At 48.8% G+C, this 18,046-nt stretch overlaps 1 protein-coding gene across 3 annotated transcripts in view; it reads right to left on the bottom strand.

The window, feature by feature from the left end:
* LOC120398544 (ATP-dependent translocase ABCB1-like) overlaps positions 1-16,300 on the bottom strand; it is a 65,854-nt gene extending 49,554 nt beyond the window's left edge. For all 3 annotated transcript variants that reach the window (XR_005594519.1, XM_039526053.1, XM_039526054.1), the window contains exons 1-4: positions 15,995-16,300; positions 4,934-5,052; positions 3,369-3,456; positions 3,230-3,278 (exon numbers count right to left, since the gene is read on the bottom strand). Coding sequence is in view for 2 of the 3 variants with exons in the window: in XM_039526053.1 (XP_039381987.1) it covers positions 3,230-3,278; positions 3,369-3,456; positions 4,934-5,012 (216 nt within the window). In the remaining variant the exon portion in view is untranslated. The remainder of the gene's footprint in view (positions 1-3,229; positions 3,279-3,368; positions 3,457-4,933; positions 5,053-15,994) is intronic.
* Positions 16,301-18,046: the final 1,746 nt, after the last annotated feature.

Raw genomic sequence — 18,046 nt, 5'->3', positions numbered from 1 at the left:
CTGCCACAGCCCCCTCCTGCCCCCGCCACAGCCCCTACCCCGCCACAGCCATCCCCTACCCCTGCCCCAGCCCCTGCCGCCCCGCCACAGCCATCCCTCCTGCCCCGCCACAGCCCCTGCCCTCCTGCCCCTGCCCCAGCCCCTGCCCCCGCCACAGCCATCCCTCCTGCCCCTGCCCCAGCATCTGCCCCCGCCACAGCCATCCCTCCTGCCCCCAGCCCCTGCCCCCGCCACAGCCATCCCTCCTGCCCCTGCCCCAACCCCTGCCCCCACCACAGCCATCCCTCCTGCCCCAGCATCTGCCCCCGCCACAGCCATCCCTCCTGCCCCCAGCCCCTGCCCCCGCCACAGCCATCCCTCCTGCCCCTGCCCCTGCCCCTGCCACAGCCATCCCCTACCCCTGCCCCAGCCCCTGCCCCCGCCACAGCCATCCCCTACCCTCTGCCCCAGCCCCTGCCCCCGCCACAGCCATCCCCAGCCCCTGGCCCCCGCCACAGCCATCCCTCCTGCCCCCAGCCCCTACCCCCCCGCCACAGCCATCCCTCCTGTCCCCAGCCCCTGCCCCCTGCCCCCCCGCCACAGCCATCCCCTACCCCTGCCCCAGCCCCTGCCCCCGCCACAGCCATCCCTCCTGCCCCCAGCCCCTGCCCCTGCCCCCGCCACAGCCATCCCTCCTGCCCCTGCCACAGCCCCCGCCTGCCCCTGCCACAGCCCCTACCCCCGCCACAGCCATCCCCTACCCCTGCCCCAGCCCCTGCCCCCGCCACAGCCATCCCCTGCCCCAGCCCCAGCATGTGCCCCCGCCACAGCCATCCCTCCTGCCCCTGCCCCAACCCCTGCCCCTGCCCCTGCCACAGCCATCCCTCCTGCCCCTGCCCCAGCATCTGCCCCCGCCACAGCCATTCCTCCTGCCCCCAGCCCCTGCCCCGCCACAGCCATCCCTCCTGCCCCTGCCCCAACCCCTGCCCCTGCCCCTGCCCCCACCACAGCCATCCCTCCTGCCCCAGCATCTGCCCCGCCACAGCCATCCCTCCTGCCCCTGCCCCTGCCCCCGCCACAGCCATCCCTCCTGCCCCTGCCCCCGCCACAGCCATCCCTCCTGCCCCTGCCCCAGCCCCTGCCCCCGCCACAGCCATCCCTCCTGCCCCTGCCCCAGCATCTGCCCCCGCCACAGCCATCCCTTCTGCCCCAGCATCTGCCGCCCCTGCCCCTGCCACAAGCCCTGCCACCCGCCAGCCCCTGCCCCTGCCCCCGCCACACCCATTCCTCCTGCCCCTGCTCCCCTGCCACAGCCATCCCTCCTGCCCCCTGCCCCAGCATCTGCCGCCCCTGCCCCTGCCACAGCCCCTGCCCCGCCCCGCCACAGCCCCTGCCCCGCGACAGACATGCCTCCTGCCCCCAGCCCCTGCCCCCACCACAGCCATCCCTCCTGCCCCCGCCCCAGCCGCCCCGCCACAGCCATCCCTCCTGCCCCTGCCACAGCATCTGCCGCCCCTGCCCCTGCCACAGCATCTGCCGCCTCTGCCCCAGCCCCGCCACAGCCATCCCTCCTGCCCCCGCCCCAGTCCCTGCCCCCACTTCCACAGCCATCCCTCCTGCCCCTGCCACAGCATCTGCCGCCTCTGCCCCACCACAGCCATCCCTCCTGCCCCTGCCACAGCATCTGCCACCCCTGCCCCCGCCACAGCCCCTGCCGCCCCTGCCCCCGCCACAGCCCCTGCCCCCGCCACAGGCATCCCTCCTGCCCCAGCCCCTGCCACAGCCATCCTTCCTGCCCCCTGCCACAGCATCTGCGCCTCCCTGCCCACCGTCCCTGCCACCCCCCTTCCCCTTGCCACAGTCCCTGCCTGCAGCCAGCCCATGCACACAGCCCCTGCCCCCCCCACTGCCCACAGCCCCTGCAGCCACCCCCCCTGCCACCGTCCTGACCTCTGCCACAGCTCCTTTTACCTGCCACAGCCTGTCTGCACCACCTGCCCACAGCCAGCCCGTCTGCACCACCTGCCCACTGCCAGCTCCTGTTGCAGCCAGCCCGTGTCACACTCCCTGCCTCCAGCTAGCCCTGCCCCACGCCCCTGTCTGCAGCCAGCCCCATGTCCACTGGTGCCCTGCAGTTTTCAAGGCAGTAACCCTGCACACCTGCTTCAATGAGGGGGGGCAGGGAGCAGCTGGGACCCACACATGTGCACACCCTAGGGTGACCAGACAGCAAGTGTGAAAAATCGGGACGGAGGTGAAGGGTAATAGGAGCCTATATAAGAAAAAGACCCAAAAATTGAGACTGTCCCTATAAAATCGGGACATTTGGTCACCCTAGCACACCCCCAGGAAGTGGCGGGGACCCACACATGTAAAACGGAGCTCATTTCTAGTTCAGGCCCATCTTTTTAAAAAAGAACTTTAGGTCGGGTTAACATACATCTGTATTTTCCCAGAGATGTCAGGCTTTTAGGTTCTTAAATCGCTGTCTGGGTGGTAAATTTTAAAAATTTATCCTGGGAAAATAGGGACGTATGGTAACCCTATTGGTACAAAAAATACATACTGTGGCACATCCCTTAAATCAGAACTTTTTATGGGGAACCGGTTGTTAAGATTTTAGCAGCTCATCACTATGAATCCCCTAATCTGCAGAAAAAAAATGTATTTTACATTTTTCACAAAGTGATAACATCACCTGTGCAACTCACTGCCTCCCTGTGTATATTCTACTACATCCTATATTTACATTGAAAAGGTAAACAAGAATAGGTAGTTGACAAACATTTGGCTTCTGCCTACCAATAGAAATGGCTATGTAGCAGTTATCACATTTAAGAAAAACACGGCACTTGTTTCCCTGGATAATTCATGAGACACTGTGCACGAATGGTAAAATTATCTCCAGTTGAGAGAGCCAGGGCAAGGCCCTACTTACCGCACATGCGTCACTTCAGTCCTTAACATGGGTGAATTTCACTCCGTCATGGTGCTAGTGCTGAAACATCGTCAAGCACTGGCAGTTAGCTGTGGGGGGAACGTTGCACAACAGGCCGTATTTTTAAAGAGGGGAGCCTGAGATCAAAGCACAAAAATGGCTGTGCGGCAATACTAAGTTTTGCACAGACCTCTTTCTTCTCTTTTGAAATGCAGTATTGTGGTTGCATATTAGTCTGTTACCATAACGTACAACAGGCAAAGAAAAGGAACAATGAGAAATATAAATCAAACCAATAAACTATGCACTAACCAATTTCAAAATGCCAACCATCTTTTCCTTTGACTCCTCATTTTTCTTTCTAAAGAGATTAATGCAAAATTAATCCAGACCCTTTCTTGAAAGGCAGGGCAAGAAATTTAACAGCGTATTAATATCGAGGAATCCCTACTTTTTCTTGTTCTTCTGTAACTCGTAATTTTTCTCAGGTTTTTCATCATGTTGGAAAGCAGGATTGTCATAGCCATTACTTGCAGATTCTGTGGAAGGGAAAGAAGGTTTCGCTTTCACAGATAGTAAGGTCTTTTAAGTCAGCTTCTTATGAAGCACATTAAATCCCTTTCTGAATTATCGGAGCACCAAAACGGTTGATTTTTTTTAAAGCAGGAAAACTACATTTTTCTCATGCTCTTGAAACAGTTCAATCACTTTCAATTTTTTCCTCCCCCAAAATCACATCCAAGCTGAGAACAAACATCATTTTCTGCCCAAAAACTAATTTTAAGCTAAATCATTAAAAATTAACTTGGGCCTCAGTCTTGCAAAAACTGAGGGAATGCCTAAGTGTGTGTCTACACTATAAGTGCTACAGTGGCACAGCTGCAGCTATGCTCTCTGTCGCATATACACTTACTACAATGGTGGAAGGGATTAGTGAATCTACCTGCTACGTTGCTGGAAGAGTTCTTCTGTCAACCTAATGTTGTCTATATTGGGGCTTAGGTCGGCTTACCTATGTCTCTCAAGGGTATGAATTTTTCACACCTCTGAGAAATGTATCTAGGTGGACCTAACTTTTAGGTGTAGACCAGGCCTTTGTCTTTGCAGGATTGGAGCCTTAGAGTGGAACAGGCATCTTATTATATGTTGGTGTTTCAGTAGCACCTACGGGCCTCAACCCTACTGTGCTATGGCTGTACAAACAGAAGCAAAAAAAGAGGATCTCCACCCAAAAGAGTTTATAATCAAGGAATAAGATGAGAAATAACAAGTGGATGAAAGAAACAGGCAGAGGAATCAGAACAGAATAGTGAGGTGACTGTGAACTACTGGATAAAAGATGGTCAGATCACACCAGCAGTCTATCCTATCTCAACCTGAACTATAACTACTGTGTTTTCCATCACTAGTTTTAGAGCACCTTTGTAGAGACTTACAGGACATTATTATGTTTGTTTTGATTATAGAACAATTCAAATGCAGTTAACTGGCTCCTGACTGACATAGTGGAGCATTTGCACACTTAGGCCCCATTGCTGATGCATGTAAATAACTTTAGGCATGTGAGCAGCCACATTGTAACTCAATGGGACTACTCATGTGCATAAATGCTCGCAGGATGGGAGCCGTAGTTATTTTCAAACTAGAGTGGCTCACTAGGCACACCAGGGTCACTTAAGTTGGTAGAAAGTCCACACAGAGCTACGCCCAGCCAGTGCTGTGATTAAGTTAAAAGAGAATATGTGTATTCAGTGCTAGCTACGAATATTTTCTGAATGCTGTTTCCTCCACACAGATCCCCAAGAAGGGTCCATACTCGCTGGGTAAAGACACCACAGAAGAAAGCTTAATAGCCAAAGTAGCATGATTTGTGGAGGACAACGGGAGGGCTGATCGGTTTTTCCATAGAATTCCCTCATGGCTACCAGGCAAGATTCAAAATGTGGCTTAGTTTCGTGGCAATGGAGTACATCCTTCCAACAAGTAGGCTAACATTCAAAGGAAGAAACAACTAACCAAAAAACTTGCTAGGATTAGGTGGTTCCTTTTCTGTGTAATTTATGAAATCATCCTTCATGGTGTTATTCTGTTGCATGGTTCTTAGACTTGCAGAAGTAAATCACTTTGGGTCAAATCTGCATACACAAGAAAACAGCACAGAGACAATAGCCATTCAAAGAGTTCACATTAAGATATGTTTGTTTGTTTATTAATTGTTTGTTTCCTTTCAAACAACTTTTCCTAGGGAAGAAAAAAATATTTATCATTGCATACTACTTTTCAGGGAGGGAGGGGGGGAGGGATAGCTCAGTGGTTTGAGCATTGGCCTGCTGAACCCAGCGTTGTAAATTCAGTCCTTGAGGGGGGCACTTAGGGATCTGGGGCAAAATCAGTACTTGGTCCTAGTGAAGGCAGGGGGCTGGACTCCATGACCTTTTAAGGTCCCTTCCAGTTCTAGGAGATAGGATATCTCCATTTATTTATTTAACATCAGGGTAAATTACTTTTCTAAAGAACTATGTTCATTTTAAAAAATTAGGACAAGAATGTGGCCTGCTTCCTGGGGGTACCCAGGGCTGTGGCCACCTGCCCTTAGCACGAGAAAGCCTTGTCTGTGCCCGATGGGGTCAGCTCCCCAACTCCAATCGACACAGGCAACACAAGCACTCCCCTCTAGGCCTACACAGGCCCTGCTGTCTCTTTACAGGTTAGCGATGGGCACATTCCAACCCCTGAGCTCCCTGAGCATCTCCCTGGAGTGTGAAGCCTCTGCTCCACTGCAAACTCACAGTATTTATAGATTTGCTGTTTGGAAAGGAACAGTACACCCCAGCTTACCAGTTCCAGCTCCGATCACCTCTTTGCTTAACACACAACACTTAGACACATTTATAGTGAAAACGAGCAAAAGTTATTTAACAAAGTAGAGATGTAACCCCCCTGTCAGTGCTGGCTTAGTACCTGAATGCAGTGCAAACAGGAGAGGGGTACCTCACAGTTTTTGGACAGTTCCAAAGTTTGTCACCCTGGGCTCAGTTCACTGTGCTGCTGGTAGGTGCCTGCCTCTCCCTCCTGGCATGCTAAAGGATCAAGCTACTTGGTGGTGTTTCCAGTGAGATCAGGGATAACTACACTTAAGGCTGTGGCTACAGCACTTGAACTAACAAATAATTCAAACTCACACAAGCAAACACATTAAAAACAGTAACTATAAACTTTGTGTAAGGACTTGACCAAAGAGAAATAGACAATCAGTGAAAATATTAAATGATTAAAATGATTAGAGATCAATAATGCTTTGTAATTACTAAAGGCTCTGCCAAGAGGCACACCAGGTCACGTGACCACACACTCTCTCAATGTTTCTAAACAAAAGTGTCTTTTCCCACCCCTACTCCCAGTTCTGTCTGTCCCCCATGTCTCAGGTGGTGCATGTGGAGACATGTTGCAGGCCTGTAAGGAGATGCTGTTAGAAACACACTTTATTATACTGAGAATTGGCAGTGCAGGTCTTGATGATCCAGGTAGATGAAAATCCTTCCGCAGATGCAATGTGCCTTCATGGTGCAAAATCACAACCCAACTGCCCATATAACTCTAAGGGCTTGGCTACACTTGTGAGTTAGAGTGCATTAAAGCAGCCACGCGCGCCGTAACTCCCTACCTGTTCACACTGGCAAGGCACGGAGAGCACTCCGACTCCGCAGCTAGAGCGCTCCTGGTACTTCACCTCAGTGAGTGCCCTGCTGGAGCACTGCAGCACCAGTGTGAACAGGGTGTTGCATTATTACGCTCTAATCGGCCTCAGGAAATGTCCCATAATCCCCTTAACTCAAGTAGCCACTCTTGTCATTGTTTTGGAATCACTGCAGGAATGCAGATATGCCCTTTCAAAGCTCTGTTTCTGACAGCCGGCATGCTCTGAGACAAAGTAACCATTACTGTGGAATGCTGTGGGAGGGGCCGGGGGAGTGGGTCTCCTGCTGTCTGAACTTACAAGACAGCATGCCCAAAAAACCCACTCTCTCTTCCCTCACATACATACAACACACTCCCTGTCACACTCCACCCCACCCCCATTTGAAAAGCACGTTGCAGTCACTTGCATGCTGGGACAGCTGCCCATAATACACTGCTCCCAATGCTGCTGCAAGTGCTGCAAATGTGGCCAGGCCAGTGCGCTTGAAGCTGTCAGCATGGACAGACTGCAGCACTTTCCCTACTGCGCTCTCCGAAGGCTGGTTTAACTCAAAGTGCTCTACATCTGCAAGTGTAGCCAGGTCCTAATACCGGATACCCCCTCAGGTTCCATTTCTGGCTGAGTGGTCAGGAGACTGATTCGGGCAAACAAGTCCTGCCTAGGGATCACTGGAAATGGCCTAACCGCCCACTCCCTTCTGAAACAGTGCTGACAGCCTTTAAAGCTTGGAACCCATGGGTTCTAAAATCCTGGATCTGGTGTGGGCTGGCTGCAGGGCAGGCAGGCTGGAAGCAGTGAATGGCAGGAGAGACAGGCTGTCTTCTCTGGTTGGTGGAGGGGGCAACAGGAGGATTGTCCCCTCCTGGGACTTTTCTGCAGGCTGGGGTTACAAGTTAGGCCAGTTGCTGGGCCTGGAAGTGCTGTGCTGGCAGACTGCAGGACGACCTGCTCCCCCCTCTGCTTCCCAACTGGTCTCTCCCACATGGGATGGCAAGGGCGCCCGGGAGAAAGGGGGGGCAAGTGGGGCAATTTGCCACAGGCCCTGGCTGGGGGGACCCCAGGCCCCCTGAATCCTCTGGGCGGCTGTGACGATGCGATTCTGGCGGGACCCAATTGAGAGTGCCAATTCAGGACCAATTGCTTAAACAGGGCAGTTACAGCCCAAGGCTGGGGTTTTTCCACCTCTAAGGCAAACCAAACCAGCCAGCCAAAGATGACTTCGGTTTCACCCCACTGGCTAACCACAAGTCACACAAGCAATTTCCTTAGACACTCCAGTCTCCCATTATCACCACCAGTCCCACTCGTCCTGGGGATGGCTCATTATGAAAACCAACACCCCAATAAAAGAAAAAGGTTCTCTCGATCCCAAAGAATCAAGCCCCAGACCTAGGTCAATATACACATCAGATCTTACCCACAAATCACGCTGTTGCCAATCCTTTAGAATCTAAAATCTAAAGGTTTTTTCATAAAAGAAAAAAAATAGAGATGAGAACTAGAATTGGTTAAATGGAATCAATTACATACAGTAATGGCAAAGTTCTTAGTTCAGGCTTGTAGCAGTGATGGAGTAAACTTCAGGTTTAAATCAAGTCTCTGGAGTACATCCCCAGCTGGGATGGGTCATCAGTCCTTTGTGCAGAGCTTCAGTTTGTAGCAAAGTCCCTCCAGAGGTAAGAAACAGGATTGAAGACAAGATGGAGATGAGGCATCAGCCTTTTATAGGCTTTTCCAGGTGTAAGAACACTTCTTTGTTCTTACTGTGGAAAATTACAGCAAAATGGAGTCTGGAGTCACATGGGCAAGTCCCTGAATACTTTGCTGAGTTACAAGGCGTATCTGCCTTCTCTCCATGGGTCAATTGTGTAGCTGATGGTCCTTAATGCGCCATCAAGCAGGCTAGTCAGAGCTAATACCAACTTGTCTGGGATGTCTCCCAGAAGCATAGCATAAGTTTGAAATACAGACAGTATAGAGCCAATACTCATAACTTCAACTACAAAATGATACATACAGACAGACAGCATAATCATAACAAGCAACCCATAACCTGGTCTTAGACACCTTATATGACCCCCTTTTCCATAATATTTGGTGCCACTACAGGACCTTGGTTGCAACCATGTTCTATATGGTCCCAGATTATATCAATAACGTCACAGTGGCCCTGCCACATGGAGGGAAAGCCGAGCTATTCATAGCCTTCCTGCTTTCCCAGGTCTCCAGGGCTCCGGGGGTGATTTAAAGGGCCAGGGGCTCCTGGCCACCTGCCGCTACTGCCCCGGGCCCTTTAAATCACCGACCGAGTCCCGCTGCCAGAACCCTGGGGTAACGGCAGCGGCCCAGGGCTCTGGCGGTGATTTAAAGGGCCGGAGGCTTGAGGGCACAGTGGAGCCCCAGGCCCTTTAAATCACCGATGGATCCCGGCTGCTGCCGCTACCCCAGGACTCAGGGCCCAGGGCTATGCTGCAGTAGCGGCGGTGGATGTAGTCTATTAAATTGCTCTCCGTAGTACTGTCCTACTTACAGTGCACTGAGCATGCTCAGTACATCTGCTGAAGCCACTGCCCTTCACCCTGCCCTCATTAGCCATAAGATTCTGCGGTCTGCTTTTGACAGGGGTTAAAAAACTGGCAAAGGGGGGAATCGGAGGAGGGGAGTGGCCAGGGTCTGAGCAAGGGGCAGAAATTAACTGGTTGTGGGGGTCAAGCAGCTGGTGGCAGGATTAAGAGAGGGGCTAAAGGGCAAAATCAGGGCTGGGGTAGAGAAGCAGGAGTTAAGCTCAGGGTGAGACGCTGGCAGAAGATGTCAGAGGGCAGAACCCAGCACAGGCAGGGGCACAGGGGGCAACAGTTACCCCAGTGGCATTGAGACACCCGTGTTTGCAAAAATGGTGTGGGGCAAAGGGGCTTTTTTTATTTCCCCTCTCACAGACAGCACCTCTCAGCATCGGCTTCCCGGGGCTGGGTTCTTAAAGGCACAGACACAGGGCTGGGTTAATAAAGGCACAGGCATCCCAGTGCCTTGTCAATGCAACTCCTGTTTGACTGATCTAACCTACTGAGGCTATGTCTACACTACAAAGTTCAAAGCGCTGCCGTGGGTGCCATGCTCCTGGTAATCCACCTCGATGAGGGGATTAGCTCCCAGCAGTGTCCACACTAGCGCTTTAAAGCACTCAAACTTGCTGTGCTTGGGGGGGGGGGTGATTTTTCACACCCCTGAGCCATCAAGTTAGAGCGCTTTAACTTGCCAGTGTAGTATTTGATTGCATAGCATCTCCTAGCAGTTGTCTCATCTGTTGCTGTGATTCCCTGAATTCCCTGCATTTTTTTAATTAATTTTTTTCTTCTCATTTTAGAGCTGACTGAATTTCTGGCCTAGTGTCAAAACTTTGTTTTGAGTCAATCCACCAATGGGGATTGCATTTTTGCAACTGTTTTTTTGCCTCTCAGTCTAGCCCTTAGTGTTTTTCCGCATGCCATTGTGTACAACTTGATTCTCAAATATTCAGTAAAGGCAGTATATTATCTCCTATGACGTTTTTCTCCCTGTAATTACTGCCATCATGGGTCAGACCAATAGTCCGCCTAATCTAGTATCCTGTCTTGTGACAGTGGCCAGTGCCAGGTGCTAATTTGGGAATGATCAGACCAGGCAATGACTCAGTGAACCATCCCATTGTCCACTCCCAGCATGAGTTATACACCCTTGAGTCAAGAAATTTTAATAAATAAATGATTTTTTTATGTGCCTCTTTGTTCTTGAGCCTGTAGGGTGCAGTAAGGCCAGTTCCATTGCCTTGAGCCTAAACACCTGAATGAATCTTAGGGCTGGCCTATACTGGGAAATCAATCTAAGATACACAACTTCAGTTACGCTATTCGTGTAGCCAAAGTCGAAGTATCTTTAGTTCAACTTAGCTGGCCGTCTTCACGGCCGATTCTGCTTACTCCTCCTGCCTAGGTGGAGTACAGGCATCTATTCGGGGATTGATTTATCGTGTCTAGACAAGAAATGATAAATCAATCCCCGATAGATCGATTACTACCCGCTGATCCGGCGGGTAGTGTAGACTTGGCCTTAGACTACCCTCATACAGTTCCTGTTACCTGTTACCTCTCCCAAACATTGCATATACCTAGGGCCATATGTACACTTTAGGTGTGGGTTAACTTAACTTATGTCAGTGTAGAGTCACTACGGTTACTATGCCACTTGTGTACATGCCTCCTGGACTCCTTGTCTCAGCAGTCAGGGTACTCACCAGAAGCACTTGTATAGAGTCAGAGTGAGGTGCACCATGAATAGATATCCTACTGTATTTTGGGAAGCTTTTTTTGTCAGTGTATGCTGGGTACCAAAGAGATTAGACAGGGTGGTTGTGGCCATGGGATCCAACTTCTTATAATGCATTGTTGACCACCCACTAATTTTATATGTATCCCATATATAAATGTATACATAATGTTTACACCTTTTTTTCTAAACCCGCTAACCTGCCTGGCCCTTCTCACTGTCTGTCATCTCACACAGAATCATGGAACTTGCATGGCTCTGCACTATTGTCATGAGCATTTGCACCCAAATGTGCATGCTCCTTTACTGTTTGCAGATCAGTAAACATACACGTGGGGTGTGACATTATACTCTATATTCTTTATGAAAATATGCTTATGATATGGATATGACATAGCTAATATATACTTTATGCAAGATGTCTAATGTGGGGTATCATTGCAAAATTGTAGACCTATTGACTGTGTTTATCCAACCTGTATGCATGTAACATTTGTATCTGAGGCTAGAAATATTGACCATGTCTCTGTATTTCAAATGAAGTAAAAATCTTAAGTGAATCCGCATGTTCCATAGAATCTCTAGGAATAGTAATTTCATGCTGTAATGAGAATATAACATTAGGGATCTATTATCGACCACCTGACCAGGACAGTGATATTGATGATTAAATGCTAAGGGAGATTAGAGAGGCGATCAAAATTAAGAACTCAATAATAGTGGGGGATTTCAATTATTCCCATATTGACTGGGAACATGTCATCTCAGGACAAAATGCAGAAACATTTCTCGATACTTTAAAGGACTGCTTCTTGGAGCAGGTGGTACAGGAACCCACAAGGGGAGAGGCAATTCTCAATTTAGTCCTGAGTGGAGCGCAGGATCTGGTCCAAGACGCAGCTATGACAGGACCGCTTGGAAATAGTGACCATAATATAATAACTTTTAACATTTCTGTGGTGGGAAGAACACCTCAGCAGCCCAACACTGTGGCATTTAATTTCAGAAAGGGGAACTATGCAAAAATGAGGGGGTTAGTTAAACAGAAATTAAAAGGGACAGTGACTAGCGTGAAATCCCTGCGAGCTGCATGGACACTTTTCAAAGACACCATAATAGAGGCCCAACTGAAATGTATACCCCAAATTAAAAAACACGGTAAAAGAACTAAAAAACAGCCACTATGGCTTAACAACCATGTAAAAGAAGAAGTGAGAGATAAAAAGGCATCTTTTAAATAGTGGAAGTCCAATCCTAGTGAGGTAAATAGAAAGGAGCATAAACATTGCCCAATTAAGTGTAAAAATGTAATAGGAAAAGCCAAAGAGGAGTTTGAAGAACAGCTAGCCAAAAACTCAGAAGCAGGAAGCCTGCTAAACAACCAGTGGGGCCCCTGGATGATCGAGACACAAAAGGAGCACTTAAAGATGATAAAATCAATGCGGAGAAACTAAACGTATTCTTTGTTTCAGTCTTCACGGCTGAGGATGTTAGGGAGATTCCCAAACCTGAGCCAGCTTTTGTAGGTGACAAATCTGAGGAATGCTCACAGACGGAGACGTCACTAAGGTTTTAGAATTAACTGATAAACTTCACAGTAACAAGTCACCAGGACCAGATGGCATTCACCCAAGAGTTCTGAAAGAACTCAAATGTGAAATTGCAGAACTACTAACTATGGCTTGTAACCTGTCCTTTAAATCAGCTTCTGTACCCAATGACTGGAAGATAGCTAATGTAACACCAATATTTAAAAAGGGCTCAAGAGGTGATCCTGGCAATTACAGACCGGTAAGTGTAACATCAGTACCGGGCAAATTAGTTGAAACAATCACAAAGAATAAAATTGTCAGACACATAGAACATAAATTGTAGGGAAAAATTCAACATGGTTTCTGTAAAGGGAAATCGTGTCTTATTAATCTGTTAAGAGTTCTTTCAAGTGGTCAACAAACATGTGGACAAGGGGGATCCAGTGGACATAGTGTACTTAGATTTCCAGAAAGCCTTTGACAAGGTCCCTCACCAAAGGCTCTTACGGAAATTAAGTTGTCATGGGATAAGAGGGAAGATCCTTTCATGGATTGAGAACTGGTTAAAAGACAGGGAACAAAGGGTAGGAATAAATGGTAAATGTTCAGAATGGAGAGGGGTAACTAGTGATGTTCCCCAAGGGTCAGTCCTCGAACCAATCCTATTCAACATATTCATAAATGATCTGGAGAAAAGGGGTGAAAAGTGAGGTGGCAAAGTTTGCAGATGATACTAAACTGCTCAAGATAGTTAAGACCAAAGCAGACTGTGAAGAACTTCAAAAAGATTTCACAAAACTAAGTGATTGGGCAACAAAATGGCAAATGAAATTTAATGTGGATAAATGTAAAGTAATGCACATTGGGGAAAATAACCCAACGATACATACAATATGATGGGGGCTAATTTAGCTACAACTAATCAGGAAAAAAAATCTTGGAGTCATTGTGGATAGTTCTCTGAAGACATCCACACAGTGTTCAGTGGCAGTCAAACAAGCAAACAGAATGTTAGGAATCATTAAAAAGGGGATAGAGAATAAGACGGAGAATATCTTATTGCCCTTATATAAATCCATGGTACGGCCACATCTTGAATACTGCTTAGAGATGTGGTCTCCTCATATCAAAAAAGATATACTGGCATTAGAAAAGGTTCAGAGAAGGGCAACTAAAATGATTAGGGGTTTGGAACCGATCTCATATGAGGAGAGATTAAAGAGGCTAGGACTTTTCAGCTTGGAAAAGAGGAGACTAAGGGGGGATATTATAGAAGTATATAAAATCATGAGTGATGTGGAGAAAGTGAATAAGAAAAAGTTATCTACTTGTTCCCATAATATAAGAACTAGGGGCTGCCAAATGAAATTAATGGGCAGCAGGTTTAAAACAAATAAAAGGACGTCCTTTTTCCATCACACAGCGCACAGTCAACTTGTGGAACTCCTTGCCTGAGGAGGTTATGAAGGCTAGGACTATAACAGAGTTTAAAAGAGAACTGGATAAATTCATGGAGGTTAAGTCTATTAATGGCTATTAGCCAGGATGGGTAAGGAATGGTGTCTAGCCTTTGTTTGTCAGAGGGTGGTAATGGATGGCAGGAGAGCTATCACTTGATCATTACCTGTTAGGGCCACTCCCTCTGGGGCACCTGGCATTGGCCATTGTCAGTAGACAGGATACTGGGCTGGACGGACCTTTGGTCTGACCCAGTACGACCATTCTTATGTTCTTATGCTCTGTTGGATGAGGTCAGACAATGTTAGAGGCTTATTGAAGGAATGCACAAACACATAAAGATTATCCCAGGAACTGTGTGCAATAGGAACCTCTGAAGGATAGTGCTATACAAAGGCCGTCTGATGTAGCTCATTGCTACAGATAGCAGTCTCACATATCTAGGGTGTGAGAAACTGCTGTCTGTAGGAATTAGCTTCATCAGATTGCAGTGTTACTGGTAGCACATCCCTACAGATTGCAGTTTCGTGTGTGTGTGTGTGTGTGTGTGTGTGTGTGTGTGTGTGTGTGTGTGTGTGTGTGTGTGTGTGTGTGTGTGTGTGTGTGTGTGTGTGTGTGTGTGTGTGTGAAAATGCTATCTGTAGAACCACGCTACCAGTGACAGGTCCTTCCTACTATGCTAAAAAAGGCCATCTGGTGTAGCTAACTTCTACAGATAGCAGTCTCACGAACCTACGGTATGAAAAACTGCTATCTCTAGGAATTAGCTTCATCAGATTGCAGTGTTACAGGTCTCCCATGACCTTCTCATAAACTATGGAAATGCAATCTCGATGGAGCTAAAATAAGATGGGTGCAAAACTAGTTGGAAAACAGTTCCAACAGTAGTTATCAGTGATTCACAGGCTGAAAGGGCTGAGTCAGGCTGAAAGGGCATAATGAGTGGGGTTCTATAGGGATCAGTTCTGTATAAGTTTCTATTCAAAATCTGAATCAATGATTGAAATAATGGCATAGAGAATACAATTATACAATGTATGAATGATAACAAGCGGCATGCATACAAAATGGAAAATGACTTCCTAGGAAGCAGTACTGCTGAAAGGGATCTGGGGGGTCATAGTGGACCACAAGCTGAATAGGAGTACTGTGGAAAGGGATCTATGTAAAAAAACAGAATATCACTCTGGGCTAGGGTGACCAGATGTCCAGATTTTATAGGGAGAGTCCCAATTTGGGGGTCTTTTTCTTATATAGGCTCCTATTACCCCCCACCCTCTGTCCCTATTTTTCACACTTGTTATCTGGTCACCCTACTCTGGGCTATCCACTCTACTGGAGTAAAAATTGGAGAGAGTCCAGAGAAGAGAAAAAAAAAAAAGGGTCTAGAAAACATGACCAATGAGAGAAGCAGCATCTTTTTACAAAAGCTGTTTCTTACAATCTACACTATAAACGATTGCTACAGGTAGCACATTTCTACACGTAGCAATTTCACATGGACCGTAGTGCAAGAAACTGCTACCTGTAGGCATTTGCTACAGCCGGGAGCAGTTTACGCCAATAGCAGTTTCTCACATTACGGACCGGTAACTGCTGCCAGTAGCACATTCCTGCCCAGAGCACTTTAACACACTACACCTGCCTGGTGCCGCCAGGCTCGGACCCGCTTACTGTCCCCTCCGCCCCCCGCAGTGCCCGCGAGCCCTTTGCTGTCAGTCCCGGCGGCAGGCAGGGCTCCCTCGGCGCGGGTCACGCCGAGCTGCCACTGGCCACGGAGCGAGCAGCCCCCAGAGACGCGGCCCCGCTCCTGCCGGGGAAGGGGCCCCGCTGCCCGCGTGCGCCGCTGAGCCCCCGCGGGAGGGGAGCGGGGAGCGGGGAGGGGCTGGGCGAGGGGGTCGCTCGGACACGCCGCTGGCGCCAGGGGGGCTGGAGCGTCCCCATCGCTCAGCCCTGGCCGAGCCCCGGCGGCCTCCTGCCCGGGGCGGGGGGTGGCTGTGGGGGCAGGTGGGGGGAGCCGGGCTCGGGGCTGGGAGAGATTCCTCAGCAGGAGACTGGCCCCGTCCCAGCGGTTCTGAGCCTCACCTGCCCGCTGCTCCCTGCGCTGCTCCCAGCCCGGCTGTGACTGCGGAGCGCCCGCACCTGCCTCCGCTCCCTGCCCCAGGCAGACTCCCCGCTGTGGTGTGTCCCAGACGCTGCTCTGCCTAAACCTCCGTGCCCGCTTCCCCCTGCCCCTTATAAACAGCAGGCTGCTGCCGGCCGCCCACTTTTCAGCTACCTTGTTTCCCTTCCGCCACATCCCGGGGGATCAGGTTTCAAGGTAACGCTCTGGGGCCCCCTTTCCACATCTCCTGGCAGTGACTCCTTCCCCACAGTTACCCCCGCCCAAAGCAAGAAAACCATTTCTGGTGAAGACGTGCTGCTGTGGGGACCAGAAATGGGTAAAAGAACTAAAGCCTCCCATTGTGGTTCTTTCCTGCTTAAACGATTTTAAATGTCTCCTAAAAAAGTTCAGAGGGTTGATTCAGAAAAACACCCCGAAACTCAGATTGTCTCAGTTACTCTGGGAAAACTTATGCAGACTTTACAGGACCCTGTGGCTCCCCACCCCTTTCCACTGTGCAAAAACAAAATCCCATAATTATCTTCCCATCCATCTGGGTGCTGATATCATCCTCATCATGCTGGAATCTGAGTGCCCAAGGGTTTTGGAAAGTCAGGGAAACCAGTGGTAGTTTTGCCTGATTAGGTTGTTCAGGCCTGGGTCCTGTGTGATGACTCCCTTTTTCATCCCACCCCGCTAAGGTTCAGGGTAAAATGATATAATTCCCTTTGAAAGAAAAGGCAACGTTTCCCATTGCTTTCTTCACTCACCCATCCCACCCCACTACCTTTTACTTTACAGATGGACTTCAATATTGCTCAAAACCCTACACCGCAAGTCTGTTTATTTCTAGGGCCCCACACTCTCATTATCATTATATTACTTTTTGTTGTCAAGCTTATTACAGGACTCAACTTCAGTCCCCGTTATGCTAGGCATTGTACAGAACACATTGGGACAGGGACTGACTCGTCCTAAGAGTTTATAAACTCCTTGGCTTCCATAGCTCAGAAGTCTGTGTCTGTAGATTAGCAGGGGGGAAAAGTGAGAAGCACAAATACATGATTGTCCCAAGCCCCAAACTGTGTTAATCCCAATGGAGTCAATGGGATTTTTGCCATTTCAGTGGGAACAGGAACAACTCCTACATCCACACTAGGAGCGTTTTGCTGGTGTAGTAGACTGGTATAGCTTTACTGGCAAAGACTTTTCAAGAGTAGACCTGGCCATAGGTTTAGTTGTGGTCATGGTTGATCTCAGATACCATAGCAATGAATGCCATCTGAGAATATAAGCAGAATTAAATAGGAAAGTCTTGACCAGAAGTTTGAAGATGCTAAGCACCCACAACTCTTATTTGACATCTTGAGGAGTTGCTGGGTGCTTGGCACATCAGAAAATCAGGCCATTTTACTAGTACAGTAGAACCTTGATTTTATGACCAACCAATCTGACGAACAACCAGTTACAGGAATCATTTCCCCCCCCCCCCCCCGCAATTCCGGGGAGGAAGTAGAAAATCACAGCATGAATGTGATCTGATGAAGATCAAGTTGACATCCCTTCACATTCTGAGGCCTTCAGTGTGCTGGAAAATGTTTTGCTATGGTTTGAAGGTAGGGTGACCAGACAGCAAATGTGAAAAATCAGGATTGGGTGGGGGGCAATAGGAGCCTATATAAGAAAAAGACCCCAAAATTGGGGCTGTCCCTATAAAATCGGGACATCTGGTCACCCTATCTGAAGGATAAGAAGAAAGGGATTCAGTGCACCATGTGCAACTTGCACTGTACCTATTGTCATTTCGAGATATTCAATTTTATGAACTTTTCAGTGTTATGAACTCCTCAGTCACCAATTAGTTTGTAAAACAGAGGTTCTGCTCTTTTTGTAGAAGCCCCAACCAAGACTGGAGCCACATTGTGCTAAGCATTGTAAATACACATTGTTCAGCATTATCAAAATGCTTTTCCCCTCCAAAATAAAATATTGTCATGGTTGACACAGTCCCACAGAAAGTTTAACTTTTGATG

Source organism: Mauremys reevesii, linkage group 2 (genome assembly GCF_016161935.1).
Source record: "Mauremys reevesii isolate NIE-2019 linkage group 2, ASM1616193v1, whole genome shotgun sequence".
Lineage (NCBI taxonomy): Eukaryota > Metazoa > Chordata > Testudines > Geoemydidae > Mauremys > Mauremys reevesii.
The sequence above is the reverse complement of the archived record's forward strand: the minus strand, read 5'-3'. Positions and strand labels throughout refer to the sequence as shown.